Genomic DNA, 21,231 nt, shown 5'->3' on the forward strand with positions numbered 1-21,231 from the left:
ACACTGAGGCACAGAGCTTTAGTAACTTGTCTAAACGACACAGCTAGGAGATAGCAAAGCTGGGATTCGAACCCAGACATCTGGTTCCAGTGTTTATGCTCTTAACTATTGTGCAAAGGTGTAGTGAAATCAGCATCCTTATTCACTGCTGGCATGGTGTATTTGTTCAACTCCAAAAAGTTAAATGCAGAGTTACCATATGACCCAGCAATTCTGCTTTTACATATATACCCAAGAGAATTGAAAACATACATTCATACAAAAACTTAGCAGCATTATTTATAACAGCAAAAAAATGGGAACAATCCAAATGCCCCACAATTTTGAATGGATAAACAAAATGTGGTATATCCATACATTGGAACATTAATCAGACATAAAAAGAAATGAAGTACTGGTACATGCTACAACTTGGATGAACCTTGATCATACTAAGTAAAAGGAGCCAGACACAAAAGGCCATAGATTGTAGGCTTCTGTTTATATAAAATGTCCAGAATAGGCAAATCTATAAAAACAAAAAGTAGGTTAGGGGTCCCCAGAAACTGGGGGAATTGGGAGAATGGGGAGAATGGGGAGTGGCTGCTAATAGGTATGAGGTTTCTTTCTTGGGTGAAGAAAATGTTATGGAATTAGATAATGGTGATGGTTGTACAACTTTTTGAATGTATGAAAAACCATTAAATTGTACATTTTAAGGTGGTACATTTTATGGTTGTGAATTACATATCTTAATTTTAAAAATCTCTAGGCAGGGAGAGAACAGGATCTGAGTCCACTGATGCCATTATATTACACTGCCACATGGTGTCACCGTTGAGGAATGGATGAAGTCCAAAGAAGGCTTACACAAAGCTTGTGTCCAGGTCATGCCCAAGCTACAGAGGTGCCCCAGGATTGGAGTGAAGGTTAAAATCCAGAATTTGGGGAGCACCATCCCAGAATGGTTTAATATTAAGGAGGTTCTAGCCTCAGCCCCACACTGTGCAACTATTTGCAGTCCTTCACAGACTGAAGTTCTTGGCTAAACCTGGTTCCCAGATCAATGGGGAAATTCAAATCATTGTGAAAGCATCTCTGTTAAAAGGAGACACTGCTAGGCACATCTTAAACTTCCAAACACTTTATTTTTTGAAAAACTGCTTCTTTATGGAGGTCCAAGGAAATATTGAGCAATTTTTACTGTCCTGGGATAGGGAGCATCAAATGAGTTGAGGATTTTACATCAATTTTCTCTAAAATATTTATACTACTTAACTCAGTGTATACATATGCATGCGCATATATATATGTGTTTATATATACACACGTATATATATATACATATGTGTATATATACACATATGTATATATACGTATACACACATATATATACACATATGTTTATATACGTATACACACATGTATGTATATATACACATACATATGTACACATATACATACACATACATATGTATATATACACACATATGTAAATATACGTATACACACATATGTATATATATGTATACACACATATGTATATATACATATATATACTGAGAAATATCCAGCAATGGAAGTTGTTACATACACACTTATTGAAAATCCTTTAGCTGTTAAAAATGGTAAATATAAATGCAATGTAGCAACATAAAAATCCTTATGCTATAATGCAAGATGATATAAAACACATATTTATATATATGCATAAAAATGTACACATATATATTCACAAATTCATACAACTGAAAATAATTCACATACCAGTTAAAGTTATATGCCATTTGATTCTGAAATAAATTTCCTTTAACCCTCTTACTCCGCATTTTATAAAATGTGTCCAATATCTATACCAAGACTTTTTTTTTCAATTTCCTGGGCATATTTTTCTATGGTCACTTTTTTCACTTATGTTTTAAAATTATGAACAACATCATACATACAAGAATATTTATAATGTGTGTTTTCGGTTTAACGTGTATCCATCAGGAATCAGAATTTTACTCAGTTGGTTTGATTAAAGAGATATTAGTGAAGACACTACTTAAAGGAGTATGACTAAGAGAACCATCCAGTTGAGTCATCCAGAGTCTAGCAACAGCAGGAAGACTGCGCTCTCTCTAGGCTACATAGCAAAGGAGAAAAATGTTTCCAGAGCCCATGGAGCTGGAGCCATGGAGAAGGGACTACTTGCCAAGAGCTGCAATTGTGGAGAAACACAACCACCACCAGATACTCAGCTCCAAACAGAGAAAGAACAGAGAAAATATACCCTGATGTCTTTTTCCTCCTGCCTCCCATCTCCCTGAATGCCTCCCGCTGTCCAAACTCAAATGGAAACCAGCTGAGGAGAGCCCAGGTGGTGCCGTCCAAAGAGGTCAGCTTTGGGGTATAGAACAGGGCAGGGAAGTGAGGAGAATGAATATGATGGAAGGCAAACAGAAAACCTAGACAGTCTAATTGTTTTGTCACCCAGAATTTATTCTTTTCCTTTGCTCAGATGAAGAGCAGCTCATCCCTTACATATGAGAATAACAGAGTCTGACAAGATTTCTCCTCGACCAAACTTTAGTCAGGCTCCTCTAAGCCATCTCCTTGATTAGCTATTGACCTTGGGCTGCAGTGTTCATCCTTGCAGAATCAGTGTTAGCAAGAATCCTGCTAAGTCAGTTTAGAGAGGATCTTCCCACCCTGAATGTTTGACCACTCTCAATACCTGATCAAATTCCTTACCCCCACCAGCCCCCAGGTGATGTCTGCTTACCCTGGCCTACCTTTAGCAAGAATCCTGTTAGGTCAGTTTAGCAAGGATTTCCCCTACCCTTGATGTCTCTTCTTAGTAATTTTCCATCCACGGACCCCACCCCCATCCACACAACCTGCTCCTCGGCTATAAATCCCCACTTATCCTTACTGTATTCAGAATTGAGCCCAGTTCTTTACCAAGGTCTCTCTTTCCCCCTATTTCAAAAGTTGCTGGATAAAAATCTATTTTTACTGCTACAACTATTGTCCAGCTTTGATTTTCTTTAACAAGCCCCATCAGCTGCCATATTGCCTTGAGGGGATGTCAGTTCAGGTACATTCTCACCTAGAAACTAAATTGTAATATTTATCTCCACCAGTACTCTTTATGCAGGGTAATAGGAAAAGAGAGTCAGGGAAGAAGTAATTAACATTTTAAATGGAGAGCTACTATAATTCCTGCCTCTAGAGCTTGTTGCAAGGCTAAAATTAATAATCATAGCTTCCTACTCATTTACTTATGTTTCCCCTGCCCTATGCCAACACCTAGGTAGATCAGGATTTTTTTATCTGGTATGCTTCAACACTTTAATTTCTTCATGATCTGAAATTTCTGCATTACTTCAGTTATCTGATAATCATTATTATGGCACACGGCAGTATTAAGAAGTGCCCAGTGAATCTCCAGGTGTCATGCATAGTTCTTCTTGCCCTCAATATATAGATGTAACCCAATTTCCTTTTGGTATTTGGGATGAATCATACCATTCTGTCACTGTGAGGAATCAAAGTGACCAGAGGGCAGTTTCAGCTTTCGAATCAATTAATTGAAATTCAATTCAATTCAGTGACTGGGTCTTCTAGTGGAAGCATTCCTTCCTTTGGATCTAGGCTTCCCAACACAATAAACCCAAGGCTGTGGAAATGGTGTGCTGGAATACTATGCAGCCATAAAAAATGATGAGTTCACGTCCTTTGTAGGGACATGGATGAAGCTGGAAACCATCATTCTCAGCAAACTATCGCAAGGACAAAAAACCAAACATCGCATGTTCTCACTCATAGGTGGGTATTGAACAATGAGAACACTTGGACACAGGAAGGGGGACATCACACACTGGGGCCTGTTGTGGGGTGGGGGGAGGGGGGAGGGATAGCATTAGGAGATACACCTAATGTAAATGACGAGTTAATGGGTGCAGCACACCAACACGGCACATGTATACATAGGTAACAAACCTGCACGTTGTGCACATGTACCCTAGAGCTTAAAGTATAAAAACAAACAAAAAAAGAAACGGTGTGCTGGATATTTTCTATTTATCCCTCCAGGCATTGTGCCTAGTAGGCTGACCTCTACAGACTACACAGACCTAGCTCCATTGTCTTCTGGCTTCCTGGTGGATCCAGCCAGTGGAAGACCCCAGCTGGATATCAGAGCTGGGAGAACAGAGAGGTGGGTCTTCTCCACTCTGTCCCTGCTTTGGGCTGACGTCTCAGCATTGGCTACAACTATAGAATCTCACCTTACTTGGTGAAAAGTTGGCATTGCTTGCTTTCCTCTACTGAACGACACAGTTCCAGTTGGTTACTCTCTCGTACAGCCACAGCTACCGCTCTTGCCTAGTTTTAGTAACTGCTTCCTTCCCCCACCCCCTCAGCCCTATAGTTAGTAACAGCTCCCCGCTGTTACTGGTTACTGCTGGTTATGGAAGGCGAACTATGTGCCCAACACTGTGCTAAATGCCCACATATATTATCTTTTAGTCCTCACAATCCAATAAATTAGATGGCTTTAGTCCTATTGCAGAGGTAATAAAGTCAGAGTGACAGTGACAGAGCTAGAAATTGAAGGTAGGTGTGTTTATGCTAGAGTCTGTGCACTCAAACACGATTCCTTACTTCTTGCATCAGTTGTTAACCTCCCTTCAAGAGTGTCAAACCTCCTGGTAACCCGCCCATCCCCTCAACTGGAAATGAGGGCGCTGTTGCAATTTTCTCATCCAGCCATTCCACAAATGGTATCTGGAATGTGGGACCCACAGTCCAGAATCCTGAGGGCTGCTGTTGAGAGCATCAAGACGCGCCCAGGAGGTCAGGGCGGTGTTCACCCACACGCTGAGCCTGGAGAAAGTTAGACGCCTTCTCCACCGCTATGGTGGTTAGCAGGGACTTTCCTGAAGGCCAGAGACTGGTGACGTTCATGCTATTTTTCCAACCCATTTGGTAGCAAAGAACAGAGTGCCAACAATTCAAGCATTCTCTCAGGCCGGGAGAGAGACTTGGCTTATTCAAGATAGAAGTTGCTGGTGAGGTTGAGACGAGACTGACATCTCTCTGAGCAGCAGGGGAGAAAGACGGCTCTGTTCAAAAAAGAATGGGTAATTTCAGTCAATTCTGTTCTTTCTCGTTTCTGTCTTATCTTTATGACTTTTTAATAGTGCCAATTTAACAGATGAGGGGACAGAGGCCTTTAATTGAGAATTCCACTCCACTTTCTCTGCCTCATCTCAAAAATCTGGCAGCTGAGTCGCTGCGGCTTTGAATTTGCCTCTTTTGACCTTCCCCTCCCACCTCTGGTAACACTGAGCCTGGCCCGGAAGGACACACCCGGCTTCTGGCGGAAGTGCTGGCTCTTTAAAGAAGCCGAGGGCTGCGCGAATTGGCTGAGGTGCGTCATCTACTGTGGCTGGGCGCCAATCCCAACGCTGGGCGGAGCGAGGCCCGGTCCCTGCAGCGGGCGAAAGGAGCCCGGGCCTGGAGGTCTGTGTACCGGTCGCCTGGTCCCGGCACCAGCGCCGCCCAGTGAGTGAACACCGGCCGCAGGCGGGTGGGGAGAAGGGTCAGCCCGGCCATGTCAGTCAGCGCGATCTCCTGGGCTCCGGGCTTGCCAGGCAGCGCTGGGCGCCCGCTCCTCGTGAGCGCCTGCTCTTGGCTCTGGCACTGCCCCTGGTGCTGATAGGTATTGCCAACCTCGTTCCATTAGAGCGCGTTCTTGTCGCCTGGCGTGGACTCCGGATCTCTCCGTAGCTTTAAAATAGAGTTGAGAAAAACAGGCAGAGTGCTCTCAACAGAAATCAGCACACTATTGCGGGGAATACCTAAATTACAGTAATTGGCCTCAGGGAGCAAGGGCGGTGTTAATTACAGAAAACCTCCGGAAGCTGTGGTTTCTGGGCTGGAATTTGCAGGGGGATGTGGCTTAGTTTGAATGGGATGCAAATATTTATTGAAAATGATTGTGGTGAGACGATCAGTCATACATTCAGGCAATGTGTCATCTGATCAGGAAATAAGTCAGCGCAGTAATCCCGATGACAGAATTCATGCAATTAATTTCTTATGTCCCCCCAAGTAAAATCAAATCTAGGTACTCACGGGTGACCGGAAGAAAGGCTATCTGGAACTTGCAGGCCCCACTTCTCCTCCCCAGAAATACACCTTCCCATAGTAATCTATAGCTCACCTGAGGCAGGGCTGAAGCATTAAAGACCCCTTCCAAGATCTCAGAAGGAATCAAAGGGAAAATGAAGACAGAGGGATTGAAATCAGCATTCTCTGCAAAACATCACTCTGAGACACAGTGATGTTTAAAATTCTATAAGTAGCAAGACATTTTTTTTTACCCATGGTAAAAAGTATTAGAATTTTTAAAAGACTTAACTTATACAAGTGAGTGAAATCAAAGTTATCCCTATTGCAAGGTCAACTTTTGCTTATTTTCTGAGACATATTTTGTGAGCAAGAGGAGATAGCTGAAAGTGTTCTGGACACCCTAGGGAATATTCCCAGACTTTGGGAAATGACTTTGTCAGGAATGGGGAAGTTGGGAAAGGAAAGAATGTTGAAAATACTGAACTCCAGGGTGAAATTTACAAGGTGTGATGCATTTATTTATTCTCAGGTGTGGTTTCCCGTAAGGAAGCTCTTCTTCCTGCTTGGCTTCCACCTTTAACCCTTCCACCTGGGAGAGTCCTCTAACACATTCAGACTACAAGTCCAGACCCAGGAGAGCAAGGCCCAGAAAGAGGTAAGTCTAAATACTAACTTCCCAGACAGTTTTTCTTTCCCAGATGATTGACATGAGGACTCTCTCTTTTCAGGGGAGATCCCAACCCCTTACAAACAGGAGCACTTTAAAGCACACAGCTCTGTGATATACAGGGTATGTGGAGGAATAGTACTAGAGTACAGTTGTTTTCTTTATAAATGTTTGCAGCAGGTGTAAAAATTTAGTCATCCACTCCTATGTTCAGAAGAAATGTAAGTAATGGCAAGTGGCCTGAGCCACAGTTTTTCTTGTATCTCTCATGCTTTGTGCAAATATTTAGGGGAAGTAGACACCATGGAGACTATCAAGTTGGATAATATCTCGCTGCTAACCTCAGGCAGGTTCTGGTCTGCTGTTAGAGATGAGTCGCATGGGACTGTTAGGGTTTGGAGAAAGGAGAGAACTGCCAAATCGGCCTGCTGTCAGTGAGTGGCCTCTAACTCTGGTCACAGGGTGCTCGAGTGGCACAGTGGCAGAGGGGGAGGGAAATCTCACCACCTCAGGCCTTTTCAGCATTGTGCCTCTTCATCCTGGTAAGTGGTTTGGTATCCTGTGCTCAGCTTTGAAGCTGACTCTGGCACAGAGCCCTGAAACTCCAGGTGTATCCTTGGTCAGAATACAAGGAAGTCACTGAAGTCTTGCTTGTAGCTCCCACTCACCTGGAACCCCATTAGCTGGGCTTCCCACAGAATACTTGGGAATCTTGGCTGTAATGAATTAAGACTGGCCATTCTTACCTGAGGTTCACAACCCTACTCAACAGCCTGTTAAAGAGAAAAGGTATCAGCAACATTGTTGAGAAGGGTAGAGCAGTTGTAACTTTCCCCTGAGTTTTGCAATATTCTGAAATGCAACCAACTAACTCAAGGTCTTCTGTACCCACCCAGTTGGATTAAGAATAAAAATTGGAGTTCTGTCCCTTGTAGAGTTGACAGCCCACTTAAAAACTTACATAAGATAGACACTACTGTGCATTCATCTAAAAAGTACATTTTCCAGGACATTTAAGTATCTGTATGTTTTTCCGTTTTTGAGAACTTTAGTACATGCTATCTTGGAGAGAATGAGAGTGAAGCTGGAGGAGGATGGCTAAGGCAGTCAGCAGTGGGTGGATGGAAATAAGGGGCATGTAGGAGAGGGACAGGGATTGTGGTGGGATGACAGGAAGAATAACTGGTCTACTGACCTTGAGACAGCTCAATCTTCTTTTTTTTTTTTTTTTTTTTTTTTTTTTTTTTTTTTTTTTTAGTATTTATTGATCATTCTTGGGTGTTTCTCAGAGAGGGGGATGTGGCAGGGTCATAGGATAATAGTGGAGGGAAGGTCAACAGATAAACACGAGAACAAAGGTCTCTGGTTTTCCTAGGCAGAGGTCCCTGCGGCCTTTGGCCCTGTTTGTGTCCCTGGGTACTTGAGATTAGGGAGTGGTGATGACTCTTAACGAGCATGCTGCCTTCAAGCATCTGCCTTCAAAGCACATCTTGCACCGCCCTTAATCCATTTAACCCTGAGTTGACACAGCACATGTTTCAGAGAGCAGGGGGTTGGGGGTAAGGTTATAGATTAACAGCATCCCAAGGCAGAAGAATTTTTCTTAGTACAGAACAAAATGGAGTCTCCTATGTCTACTTCTTTCTACACAGACACAGTAACAATCTGATCTCTCTTTCTTTTCCCCACATTTCCCCCTTTTCTTTTCGACAAAACCGCCATTGTCATCATGGCCCGTTCTCGATGGTCGCTGTCTCTTCGGAGCTGTTGGGTACACTTCCCAGATGGGGCGGCCAGGCAGAGGCACTCCTCACTTTCCAGACAGGGCGGCCGGGCAGAGGCGCTCCTCACTTCCCAGACGGGGCGGCCAGGCAGAGGCACACCTGACTTCCCAGACGGGGTGGCAGCTGGGCAGTGGCGCTTCTCACATCCCAGACGATGGGTGGCCGGGCAGAGGCACTCCCCACCTCCCAGATGGGGCGGCCGGGCAGAGATGCCCCTCACCTCCCAGATGGGGTGGCCGGGCAGAGGTGCCCACTTCCCAGACGGGGCAGCCGGGCAGAGGCACTCCCCAACTCCCAGACAAAGAGTGGCTGGGCAGAAGTGCCCCTCACTTCCCAGGCGGGGCAGCCAGGCAGAGACACCCCTCACCTCCCAGATGGGGCGGTGGCTGGGCAGAGGCACTCCTCACTTCCCAGACGGGGTGGCGGCCAGGCAGAGACGCCTCTCACCTCCCAAATGGGGCGGCCGGGCAGAGGCGCTCCTCACATCCCAGATGGGGTGGCCAGGCAGAGATACTCCTCACCTCCCACACAGGGCGGCCAGGCAGAGGCGCCCACTTCCCAGATGGGGCGGCCGGGCAGAGGTGCCCCTCACTTCCCAGGCGGGGCAGCCGGGCAGAGACACCCCTCACCTCCCAGACGGGGTGGCGGCCGGGCAGAGGCGCTCCTCACTTCCCAGACGGGGTAGCGGCCAGGCAGAGACGCCCCTCACCTCCCAAATGGGGCGGCCGGGCAGAGGCGCTCCTCACATCCCAGACGGGGTGGCCAGGCAGAGGTGCTCCCCACTTCCCAGACGAACGGTGGCCAGGCAGAGGTGCTCCCCACCTCCCAGAGGGGGTGGCCGGGCAGAGGCGCTCCCCACCTCCCAGACGAAGGGTGGCCGGGCAGAGGCGCTCCTCACCTCCCAGACGGAGCGGCCGGGCAGAGATGCCCCTCACCTCCCAGACGGGGCGGCCGGGCAGAGGCGCCCACTTCCCAGTCGGGGCGGCCGGGCAGAGGCGCTCCCCAACTCCCAGACAAAGAGCGGCCGGGCAGAGGCACTCCCCACCTCCCAAAGAGCGGCCGGGCAGAGGCGCCCCTCACTTCCCAGGCGGGGTAGCCGGGCAGAGATACCCCTCACCTCCCAGACGGGGCGGTGGCCAGGCAGAGGCGCTCCTCACTTCCCAGACGGGGTGGCGGCCAGGCAGAGACGCCCCTCACCTCCCAAATGGGGCGGCCGGGCAGAGGCGCTCCTCACCTCCCAGACGGGGTGGCCAGGCAGAGACCCCCCTCACCTCCCAGACGGGGCGGCCAGGCAGAGGCGCCCACTTCCCAGACGGGGCAGCCGGGCAGAGGCACTCCCCACCTCCCCGACGAAGGGCGGCCGGGCAGAGGCACCCCTCACCTCCCAGACAGGGTGGCGGCCGGGCAGAGGCGCTCCTCACTTCCCAGACGGGGTGGCGGCAGGGCAGAGACGCCCCTGACCTCCCAGACGGGGTGGCGGCCGGGCAGAGGCACTCCTCACTTCCCATTCGGGGCAAGCGGCCAGAGGCACTCCTCACTTCCTCCTAGACGGGGCGGCCGGGCAGAGGCGCTCCTCACTTCCCAGATGGGGCGGCCGGGCAGAGGCGCTCCTCACATCCCAGACGGGGCAGCCGGGCAAAGGCGCTCCTCACATCCCAGACGATGGGCGGTCAGGCAGAGTCACTCCTCGCTTCCTAGACGGGGTGGTGGCCGGGCAGAGGCGCTCCTCACTTCCCAGACGGGGCAGCCAGGCAGAGGCGCTCCTCACATCCCAGATGGGGCAGCCAGGCAGAGGCGCTCCTCACATCCCAGATGGGGTGGCCGGGCAGAGACGCTCCTCACATCCCAGACGGTGGACCGTCAGGCAGAGACGCTCCTCACATCTCAGACAACGGACAGTCAGGCAGAGACGCTCCTCACTTCCTAGACGGGGTGGCCAGGCAGAGGGGATCCTCACATCCCAGACTATGGGCGGCCAGGCAGAGACGCTCCTCACTTCCTAGACGGGGTGGCGGCCGGGCAGAGGCACTCCTCACTTCCCAGAGGGGGCGGCCAGGCAGAAGCGCTCCTCACTTCCTCCCAGACGGGGCGGCCGGGCAGAGGCCCTCCTCACATCCCAGACGATGGGTGGCCAGGCAGAGACGCTCCTCACTTCCTAGACGGGGTGGCGGCCGGGCAGAGACGCTCCTCACCTCCCAGACGGGGTGGCCGGGCAGAGGGGCTGCTCACATCCCAGACAATGGGCGGCCAGGCAGAGATGCTGCTCACTTCCTAGATGGGGTGGCGGGCAGGCAGAGGCTGCAATCTCGGCACTTTGGGAGGCCAAGGCAGGCGGCCGGGAGGTGGAGGTTGTAGCCAGCCGAGATCACGCCACTGCACTCCAGCCTGGGCAACATTGAGCATTGAGTGAGCGAGACTCCGTCTGCAATCCCAGCACCTCAGGAGGCCGAGGCGGGCAGATAACCCGAGGCCAGGAGCTGGAGACCAGCCCAGTCAACACGGCAAAGCCCCGTCTCCACCAAAAATACAAAAACCAGTCAGGAGTGGCAGCGCGTGCCTGGAATCCCTGGCACTCGGCAGGCCGAGACAGGAGAATCACTGGAGCCAGAGGCAGGGAGGTTGCAGCGAGCTGAGATCATGGCGGTACAGTCCAGGCTCCGCAAGAGAGGGAGATGGTAGAAAGAGGGAGAGAGAGGGGGGAGGGGGAGGGAGAGGGAGAGCTCAATCTTCTTAAAACGCAAATGCAAAGAGCACAAAGAAATATGTTCTTAAGACGCACAAGGCATCTTCTTAATCATCCCTCCTCAGATGCAAAGGTTCTGTTGCCTAATTGTACAGAGGTAAGAAGATGGATGGTATCCACCCTTCCCCTCACAAAAAAAGAGAGTTGTTTTTGTCTTCAAGAATTCAGTTCTTCAAGATTTATGGTGGGAAGAAAAATCAGGAAACAGCCATATACTTATAGAGCAGGGAAGGATTTTGGAAATTATCTAGTTCAATCAGTTGGTGTTAGGTGAGTAAAATGATGGCCAGACTCGTTAAGTATGCCTGAGGTCAGGCAGCTAGTTAAGAGCAAGAACTAGAATCCACACTGTGTTCCTAGATCAGAAATTTTACTTTTTTTTTTTACTTTGTCATAAGCCCAAGGTAGCTCAAAGTGGAGCATACAAGAATGCATGTAGTATATTATTATAAGTCTCCTTGCTTTTTTTATATTTTAGGTCAAAATGGGGTTTATATTTTCGAAATCTATGAATGAAAGCATGAAAAATCAAAAGGAGTTCATGCTTATGAATGCTCGACTTCAGGTATGATTTAAAATAATTAAGCTATTATGTTGTTACAATGTTTAAAGTTTCTACCGCATGTACTCCAGCCCTACATTCTCTTTGACCCCCAACAATAAAATGTTCTTTGGGCTGCATCCTTAAAACCAAGATAAAATGGATTACTAATTATCTGGTGAATGGGCTAATTTAAATCTCCAATCCAGATAAATTTGTGTAAAAATTTCCATTCTGTAGGAAGAGATAACTGCTTAGAGTATGTGGTACATAGAATAATGCCCCCCACCCCCAAAGATAATGTTTGAGATGGGGAGATTATCCTGGATTATGCAGATGGACTCATTGTCATCACAAGGGTCTGTCTTTTTTTTTTTTTTTTTTTGAGAGAGTCTCACTATGTGGCCCAGCCTGGAGTGCAGTGGTATGATCTGGGCTCACTGCAACCTCTGCCTCCTGGGTTCAAGCGATTCTTGTGCCTCAGCCTCCCTAGTAGCTGGGATTGCAGGCACGCACCACCACTCCCGGCTAATTTTTGTATCTTTAATAGAGACAAGGTTTCACCATGTTGGCCAGGCTGGTCTCGAACTCCTGGCCTCATATGATCTACTGGCCTCAGCCTCCCAAATTGCTGGAATTACAGGTATGTGTGCCTGGCCCACAAGGGTCTTTATAAGAGAAAGAAGGAAGCATGAGAGTCAGTATAAGAGAGATTTGAAGATGCTACACTGCTGGCTTTGAAGATTGTTTAAGGATCATGAGTCAAGGAATTCAGGAAGCCCCTAGAGGCTGGAAAAGGCAAGGAAACAGATTATTCTTTAGAGCCTCCACAGGGATGCAGTCCTGCCAGCCCATTTTGGACTTCTGAACTTGGTGTTGTTTTAAGCCACGGACTTCATATAATTTGTTACTGCAGCAACAGGAAACTAACATGGAGTGTGAAACCTTAACATTGGATTTAGACGTGGCTGGATAGAAAAGATCAAAGCACTGCAGAAGATTATCTAATTGCCTAATACAGGTTGTAAAAAACATTTTAAAATGTTGCAAGTCAAAAAATCAAGTCTTAAAAGTTTGACCCGAATTATTTTCCTAAGATTTCAGACAAAGATGTCTAGGCCTCTGCGGCCCATTATGGCTCTGGGAGTTGAAAGTCCTCCTGTAAGGCATGTAGCTAGTGGTTAAAAATGAAGACTAAAGCCAGACTGCCTGAGTTTGAATCCCAGTCCCACCCTTGACTAACTGTGTGACTTGTGCCTCAGTCTCCTGATCTGTACACTGGAGGTAATAATATCCCCTTCAAAGGGATGTTTTAAAGATTAAAGACGAAATATATAGAACAATGCCTCAAGTTTTTAGAAAAATGCTTCTCACCTCATAAATATTTGTTGCTGTTGTTACTATTATTGTTTTTAATGACTGACAAGAGTGTCTTATGCAGAATAAATATCTCTTTGGGGACAATGAAACAATTGAAAGAATGGACAACTGAATTATTGTAACAGAGCAGTGACCTAGGCAAGACCAAGTATTAGGTTTACAAATCATCCAGGTGTCTGATGCTTAGCACGTCCTTGTCAAAGACCTTTGGAAACTACAGGGTTTTTACTCTTACGTTGGTCCCCATGAAGTCAGGGTCTGTGAAGGGTCTGGGATTTTACCCTACTTGCAAGCTAACGTGTTAGCCTATTACAGAAGACTGGAGACAACTACATCAGAGTCAGAGGACTTTATTACTCACAGCACAGCAAACAGCATGAGCGTGGTGGTGTTAATTCCCCATGTCCTCCAAAACTCACCGAGGTGACAAAGATGGGCATGGGCGAAATGAGTGCTATGCACTCAGTGGATTTGTGTCACAGGTGAGCAGCGTTGAGCTTAGGAAACCTACGGCTTTTACAGTGGGCCATGAGCAAGGGGTGGGATGTGGCAGGGGGAGAGGGTGGGAGCTACTCTCCTCGTAGTTGTTGTGTGCTGGTTGACCCACCCCAAAATGGAGATGTCAGACCTGGGAGTTACAAGCCTCCATGGGTTCATTTTTAACAAGAGCTCAGCAGCAGACCAACGATTGCTTCCCCTTTTTGAAAGGGGTGTGTTATGGGTTGAAATATGTCTCTTGTCTCCAAATTCATATGTTGAAGCCTTAACCTCTAGTACTTCAGAATGTGATCTTGTTTGGAGATAGGGTCTTTACAGAGGTAATCAAGTTAAAATGAGGTCATTAGAATGGGCCCCAATTCAGTGTGACTAATGGCTTTATGAGAAGAAGAAATTTGGACACAAGACCATACAATTCATACTGGACTATTCATACCGGGACCATACAATGTGAATATGAAGACAGCTGTTTACAAGCCAAGGAAGGGGCCTGGAACAGATGCTTCTCTCACAGCCTTAGTAAGGAACAAACCTTGCAGACACCTTGATTTTAGATTTCTCCCCTTCAGAACAGAGACAATAAATTTCTGTTGCTTAAGCCGTCCAGTTTGTGGTCCTTTGTTATGGCAGCCCCAGCAAACTAATACAGGATGTATTTGGTGCCTGTGCCAAGCAGGTGGTGCTGCTGCACTGGGCAGTGGCCTCACTGGAGCTTCATAGTGATTTTTTTTTCCTCCCTGGGCTTCTATGTTTCTATTAGACCACCTAGAAGGGATCTGGGAATCCCTACTGGGGAGTCTGTTTTGGTCACTGTGAGTTTTATAATACAAGCATGTAATACATCAATGTCATTGTACATTTGTATGTAGTGGGTAGGGAGAGTGTTGACACACATCACAGTATCTTGAATTGGCTATAAAGGTCCCTTTAATTTTTTTTTACTCATTGTGAAGTTTGCTCACACTCTATCAGTTGAATTCAGTTACTTTCCCCCGCCTAGTCACAATATACGTGTGATCAAGCATGATGACTCACACCTGTAATCCCAGCACACTGGGAGACCATGGCAGGAGGATTGCTTGAGCCCAAGAATTCAAGACCACCCTGGGCAACATAGTGAGACTTCATCTCCATTTAAAAAATTTAAAAAATTAGCCAGGCATGGTGTTACACAACTATAGTCCCAGCTACACAGGACGCTGAGGTGGGAGGATTGCTTGAGCCCAGGAAAGTCAAGGCTGCAGTGAGCTGTGATCATACCACTGTACTCCAGCCTGGGTGACAGAGCGAGACCCTATCTCAAAAAACCAAAACAATAACAATAAAAGAACAGAGACAAAAGAGTTTAACATAGGTACTTCAAGGGTGGTCGTAATAGTTTCAAGAGATCATGCTGTCTCCAGCTAGGGGAGAGGGGCAGGGAGGGCTTTTTGTCCTTTGGCTCCTCGTCCCAGAATGGGTGCTGCTGCTTCTCCTATGTTCTCTGGCCTCTGGAGAGAATGGCCACTCAGAGCCATCATTATTTCGGCCTTTGCTGGAGCCACTGCATGGCCTTGCAGTCTTTGGAGCTCTGGGCCACCCCAGTGCTTAGCATACTTGCCTTCCCTGAGACCACATAGACTTTGGCACTCGTGTCCAGTCCAACAGAGCCATAAAATTTTGAGTCCTTCCTTTCCCTGAAGTTCCCCAGCATACTTCCCTAAAGCAGAGAAGTTGGAGGAGAGGCAGGGGAGGATTGGGGAATGGAAGGAGAGAGCAGCTCACTGCCAGTAAGCAAGGCTTTGTATTTACTTTGTTTCAAGTGGCCTCTGCCACTGGGCTCAACAAACAAGTTTCTGATGCTTTTAGTCTACCCACAGTTCTCTACCCTCATTGTTAACACCATTTATTTCAGCTCTGGGGACCCCTAGATTCAGCAGCCATAGCCACGTCGCCTTGTTTTTTGGCTGGAGCATGGAGCTTGCTGCCCCATTGTCATTGATAACATCCTCCCTTCTCCCACCCCAGAAGGGAGCATGACACAGCCAAAGCACCATTAGGACACCTTGTTTCAACCCTACCTTTTGTTTTTCAACCACATTTAACACATAGGACAGTGAGGAACCCTTATTCCACTTTCCCATCCTCACCACCATCTAGGCAAGAGCATTTACTACCAGATCTCTGGGAATCTTCTCATGTCCTCTAACCCAGCCAACCAGGGCCCTTGTCCCTCCTTTTCCAGAAAGTCAGATATCTCTATGAACATCTCACATTTGCCACCAAAACTATCAGGGCATGTAAAGTGTCTGGGATTTTATGCTACTTGCAAACAACAGTAGTCTTCCTTATCTGTGGGGGATATGGTCCAAGATCCCCAGTGGATACCTGAAACCATGGATTGTACTGAAGCCTATGTATACTATGGTTTTCCCAGTACATACATACCTATGATAAAGTTTAATTTATAAATTAGCCACAGTAACAGATTAACGATAATTACTAATAAAAATAGAGTAATTGTAACAATATACTATAATAAAAGTTTCGTGTATGTTCTCTCCTTCTTAAAATATCTTGTTGTACTGTAGATCTTAATAACCTTGGCATATGATTTTTTTTTTCATATTGAGAACTTCCACTCTTTCACTTAAAGGAAGCACTTTATTGCTTCTCTTTGGTATATCCAAATTGCCAGCATCACTACTCTTCTACTTTGGGGCTATGGTTAAGTAAAACAAGGGTTACCTGAACACTAGCCACTGTGATATTGTGACAGCTGATCTGATAACTGTGATGGCTATTAGGTAACTAACAGGCGGGTAGTGTGTACAGCTTGGCTACACTAGACAAGGGGATGATTCATGTCCCAGCTGGAATGGTGGGAGATTTTATCACATTACTCAGAATGATGGGTAATTTAAAAATTATGAATTGTTTATTTCTGAAATTTTCCATTTAATATTTTCAGACTGAGGTTGACCATGGGTAACTCAAACTGTGAAAAATAAAACTGTGGATAAGAGGGGACTGCTGTAATAAATTAGCCTGTTATTATTTCATGGATGCTGGCAGAAGACTTTATTACTCGTAGCACAGAAAGCGGCACGCACTCCAAGTCCCATAGAGGAGATGAAGGAGAGCCTCGTTGGATGCTGGGATGGATGCTTTGGGTTTGTGACATAGCTGAAGTACATTGAGCTTGTGGACTCTATCACTTTCATCATGAGTGATGAGCAAGTCTGCTCTTTGACTGGAAGGAGATGGTACCTCATCCCTCAGGGTTGCTTACTGCAAACACAACTCTGGGAAATGGCCCAGCTAAAGAGCAGTCAGGGCCTGTGACCTCATCCTACCCAGCAAGATCGTGCAGGAAGACTTGGCCCATGGTGGATTGATTCTCCCAACATATGTTGCTTAAGGTGACTAGGTTTTTCTTGTTGATCAAGATACACTTTATTATTTATTTCTTAACTTCAAGAAAGGATGAACAGGGGAATATAGACCCACATGGTTGAACCAGCGTTCTAACTCTAGAGATACTTGAGTTCTGATCCTACCTGGGGCAGCCTAGAGAGAAACATCCTCATCTACAGTAGTTTCGGAAGATCGGGTTGTTCCTTGAATGTGTCCCACTTGAAGGAATTAAACTTCCAGCATCATTCTAGGGTTTTGAGCTGTTCTTTCCTTTTTTTAAGAGTATGAAGTATTTGATATATACCACAGAGTATATTTATATCAAATGTAAGTTATGGAGTATAATAAGATGAACACCAGCGAATCTCCCACTAAGCTTAAGAATTCTGTTATGACAATATTCCTGAAGCTCCCTGGGGGTTCTCCTCCCTATGTATTGAGTGAACCCAAATAGCTAAGGCTGGGCTGGAATTGACCTCATGTCCCAGAAGTCCCTAGGGTTGAAAAGGACCCTGCAAATGGCATGGACTTGACTACTGGGCTAGAAGATGTTGTCTTTTTAGGGTCTTCAAAGATGAAGTTTTAAAAAAGATTCTGATTGAAATACCATGTCTAAATAACATCTTTAGCCTGTGATTTAGTCTTTTGGCTATTTTTAAATTTAATGGCACCTCATGAAAAGGATAAATAGAAGAAATAAAGCAAAACGTTTATTAGAGTAAAGCCTAATAAATAAAATCTTATCCTACTGGAGTTTTTTTAGTTCTTTATTTTTTGATTAAAAACAAAGATAAATCACAGCTCAGTAATTTTGTGTTATTGTTTTTTTCTTTTGGGGGAAAAGACCACTCATGATTCAACCCCATCTCTTATACCACTGGTCAGGCTCCCAATCCTGGCTGCACATTTGATTCATCTAGGGCCTTTTGAATGTTTGGGTCCCACCTCAGACCTTCACAGAGTTGTTATTTTAATCTCTCTAGGGGACTGTAATGCAATGTAATGGCCTGTAATTCCCTTCTTTTTCTGTGATGCTACATAATTATAATTGGTGATTGTCAGTGATTTAATATAATCTATAATGGAGATAGAAACCAAGCAAGTTTTCAATTAATAGTAAGCCAATCAGGAAATGAAATTAAATCAATCACTGGAGTCTGGTTAACCAAATTTATGAAAGGCCTCAAATCAAAAGGTTTTCTTTTTTTAACTAACGACTTTGGTTCAAATTGTGATGGAGAGGATTCATGCTACTAGTTATAATGATATTTTCAGATTATCAACAAACTTCAGTTTCTTTCTAGCCTGTGTTAGGATGGTGGATGAGTGGTAAACTCATCTAAAAACTCCTCTAAAAATGAATACTTCCTTAAAATGCCACTAGGAGGCACGCCTAAACTAATTTTATGTCACCTGAGTGGCTGGAAAAGCATTTTGAGAATGAGGGAAGAACATATTCTATAGGTCCATGCTGTGCTACAGTGCTATGTAAGCAAAGCACTTATGGTCAGTGTAAAGATTAGTTGGGCAGTAAATAGATGTTTATTTGTGGTTTACTGTGTTCAAGCAACAAACTAAAGATTTTTTTAAAATACATGAGATCTAGACTTTGACCTTTATATCTGTTGTTAGACTTTGGTGTTAAGAAAATGAGGCATAGCTATAAACCAAAAAATACAGTTATTTAATATTAATATGTATAGGCTGGGTGGGGTAGCTCACGCCTATAATCCTGGTCAATACGGTGAAACCCCATCTCTACAGAACAACACGAAAGATCAGTCAGGCGTGGTGGCTTGTGCTACTTGGGAGGAGGATCACTTAAGCCCAGGAGTTTGGGACCAGCCTGGGCAACATGACAAAACTCTGTCTCTTTCTCTCTCTCTCTCTCTGTCTCTCCCTCTCTCCCCCTCTCTGTGTATATATATACATATAAAATATATAATTAATGTAAATATTAATATAATATATAATATAATAAATAATATATTACTGTATAATATAATAAATAATATATATTATATTGTATTATATATAAACATATATTAACATATATATGTTAATAATATATAATATATTATATTTTATATGTTATATATTATATGTTAATAATATATAATATATTTTATAATACGTTATATATTATTACATTATGTATTATATATTATTATATATTATATATTATTAATAATATATATTATATATAATACTATAGGTACACATCACATTGCCCAGCTAATATCTAATATATATTATATATAATATATGACATATAGTGTATATATACTATATGACATATATAAATACATATATATTACATATTACATATATTATGTATTACACATACATATTACATCTATTACTATATATAATATATATTATTACATGTAATATATAATATATGTAATATATATTATAATATAGACTATATTACATATATAATATATATTATATATTATACGTATATATTAGCTGGGCAATGTGATGTGTGCGTATAGTATATACAATATATGTCATATATAATCTATGACAAATACATATATATTACATATTACATATATGATGTATTACACATACATATTACATATATTACTATATAATATATAACATGTAATATATATAATATCTAATATATGTAATATATATTATAGATTATATTACATATATAATATCTATTATACATATATATTAGCTGGGCAATGTGATGTGTGCCTATAGTTCCAGCTACTCAGGAGTCTGAGGTGGGAGGATTGCTTGAGCCTGGGGGGTCAGGGTTGCAGTGAGCTGTGATTATGCCACTACACTACAACCTGGGTGACAGAGTGAGACCTTGTCTCAAAAAAAAAAAAGAAAAAGAATAAAAAAGAAGTTTCCCATCTGAATTTCTTAATGAGCTGTAGTTGAGGTACCTGGGGCCTGGCAATCTGTTCATAGAGTGTTTCAAGAAGAAAGAAGGTGTTTTCAACGGTGTCAAATGCTACAGAGAAGTCAAAGGCCTTTAAAAAAGGTCAGTGCCTGGGAGAAACCATGTCAGTAGAATATGAGGGAAGAAACAAGTCCGTAAAGGCCTGAGTGTACGTAAGGATAAAATGAAGGAAGAATGTATATAGACTCCCTTAGTTTTCTGTGAAATCTTACCATGCAGGTAAAAGATACAGTATGTTGCAAATATAATTATAAAAAGAAACATACTTCCAGACACATACTGGGAGGTATTCCTTTGGCATTACAACATTCATTTACACATTTAGTACACTTTATGGAGTGTCTATCATGTGCCAGTTGAATTAGGAGCTAGAGATACTTTGGTAAACAGCACAATCCCCTCTTTCAAGGAACTCAGGCTCTTGAACAGGGTAGTGGTGTGATAGTGACAACAAACAGTTTCAATATTGTGTTAGGAACTGAGAATTCTAGAGTGTTTTGTGAGCCAAAATTGGTCTGGCTTCAAATGTCTTCTAAGTGCCAGCAGACTATGGAGCCATATCTTCAGAATTTTGAGAGAAAAACCCCAAAATTTTATATTTAGGTAAATTATATATGCATGCTGATAAAAAGAAAATTTTAGAAGTGCAAATATTAAGAAAATAAGTCAGCCAGGTGTTTTGAAAGCAATTAACTGAAGATATAATCTTGTCAATTTAGAAAGAAATACTAAGACCCACCAGCAAATCTAACTTGCTAAAGTGCATGTAGAGGAGAGGAAAACTTCAAAAAAAAACTTTAAAACCAATATTTTGGTAATCTTTTTTCTTCTATTCCATCTTCCTTTGCCTTTTTGCCCCTTTTTGTTGGAATATACTTTAAGGCAAATTTCTATTTACCTGTAATATTTCCATATGATTCTCTAACAGATATAGATATAACCATATTTAGCTAAATTAGCAATAATTTCTTCCTATCATATGCAACCTAATTTCAGTTGCTTCACAGGTGTCTTTTACAGTTGTGTTTGAAATAGGGATCCAAGCAAAGTTTTCCTACTATAGTTGATTATTATGACTCCTAAGTCTTTCTCAGTTTGTGAGAATATCCCTCCCTTTCTACTTGTCGTACTATTTATTTGTTGAAGAAACCAGCTCATCTGTTCTGTGCAGTGTGCTACAGTTTGTATTTGGCT

The 21,231-nt window shown here is 44.1% G+C and overlaps 1 protein-coding gene and 1 pseudogene across 5 annotated transcripts in view; both read left to right on the forward strand.

Annotated features, from left to right (window-relative positions):
- PLGRKT (plasminogen receptor with a C-terminal lysine) overlaps nt 1-21,231 on the forward strand; it is a 270,391-nt gene that overhangs the window by 184,690 nt on the left and 64,470 nt on the right. For 2 of the 5 annotated variants that reach the window (XM_063696423.1, XM_063696421.1), the window contains 3 exons: nt 4,060-4,183; nt 6,632-6,757; nt 11,775-11,861. In XM_063696423.1, coding sequence (XP_063552493.1) covers nt 11,781-11,861 — 81 coding nt within the window. In that variant the 5' untranslated portion in view covers nt 4,060-4,183; nt 6,632-6,757; nt 11,775-11,780. Of the gene's footprint in view, nt 1-3,708; nt 3,793-4,059; nt 4,184-5,003; nt 5,533-6,631; nt 6,758-11,774; nt 11,862-21,231 lie in introns of those variants that run through there. The other 3 variants (XM_063696424.1, XM_019033597.4, XM_019033596.4) reach the window with 3 other exon arrangements.
- On the forward strand, nt 7,140-11,397 carry LOC129524481 (collagen, type I, alpha 1a-like; annotated as a pseudogene).

This window comes from Gorilla gorilla, chromosome 13, assembly GCF_029281585.2.
Source record: "Gorilla gorilla gorilla isolate KB3781 chromosome 13, NHGRI_mGorGor1-v2.1_pri, whole genome shotgun sequence".
NCBI classification, from domain to species: domain Eukaryota; kingdom Metazoa; phylum Chordata; class Mammalia; order Primates; family Hominidae; genus Gorilla; species Gorilla gorilla.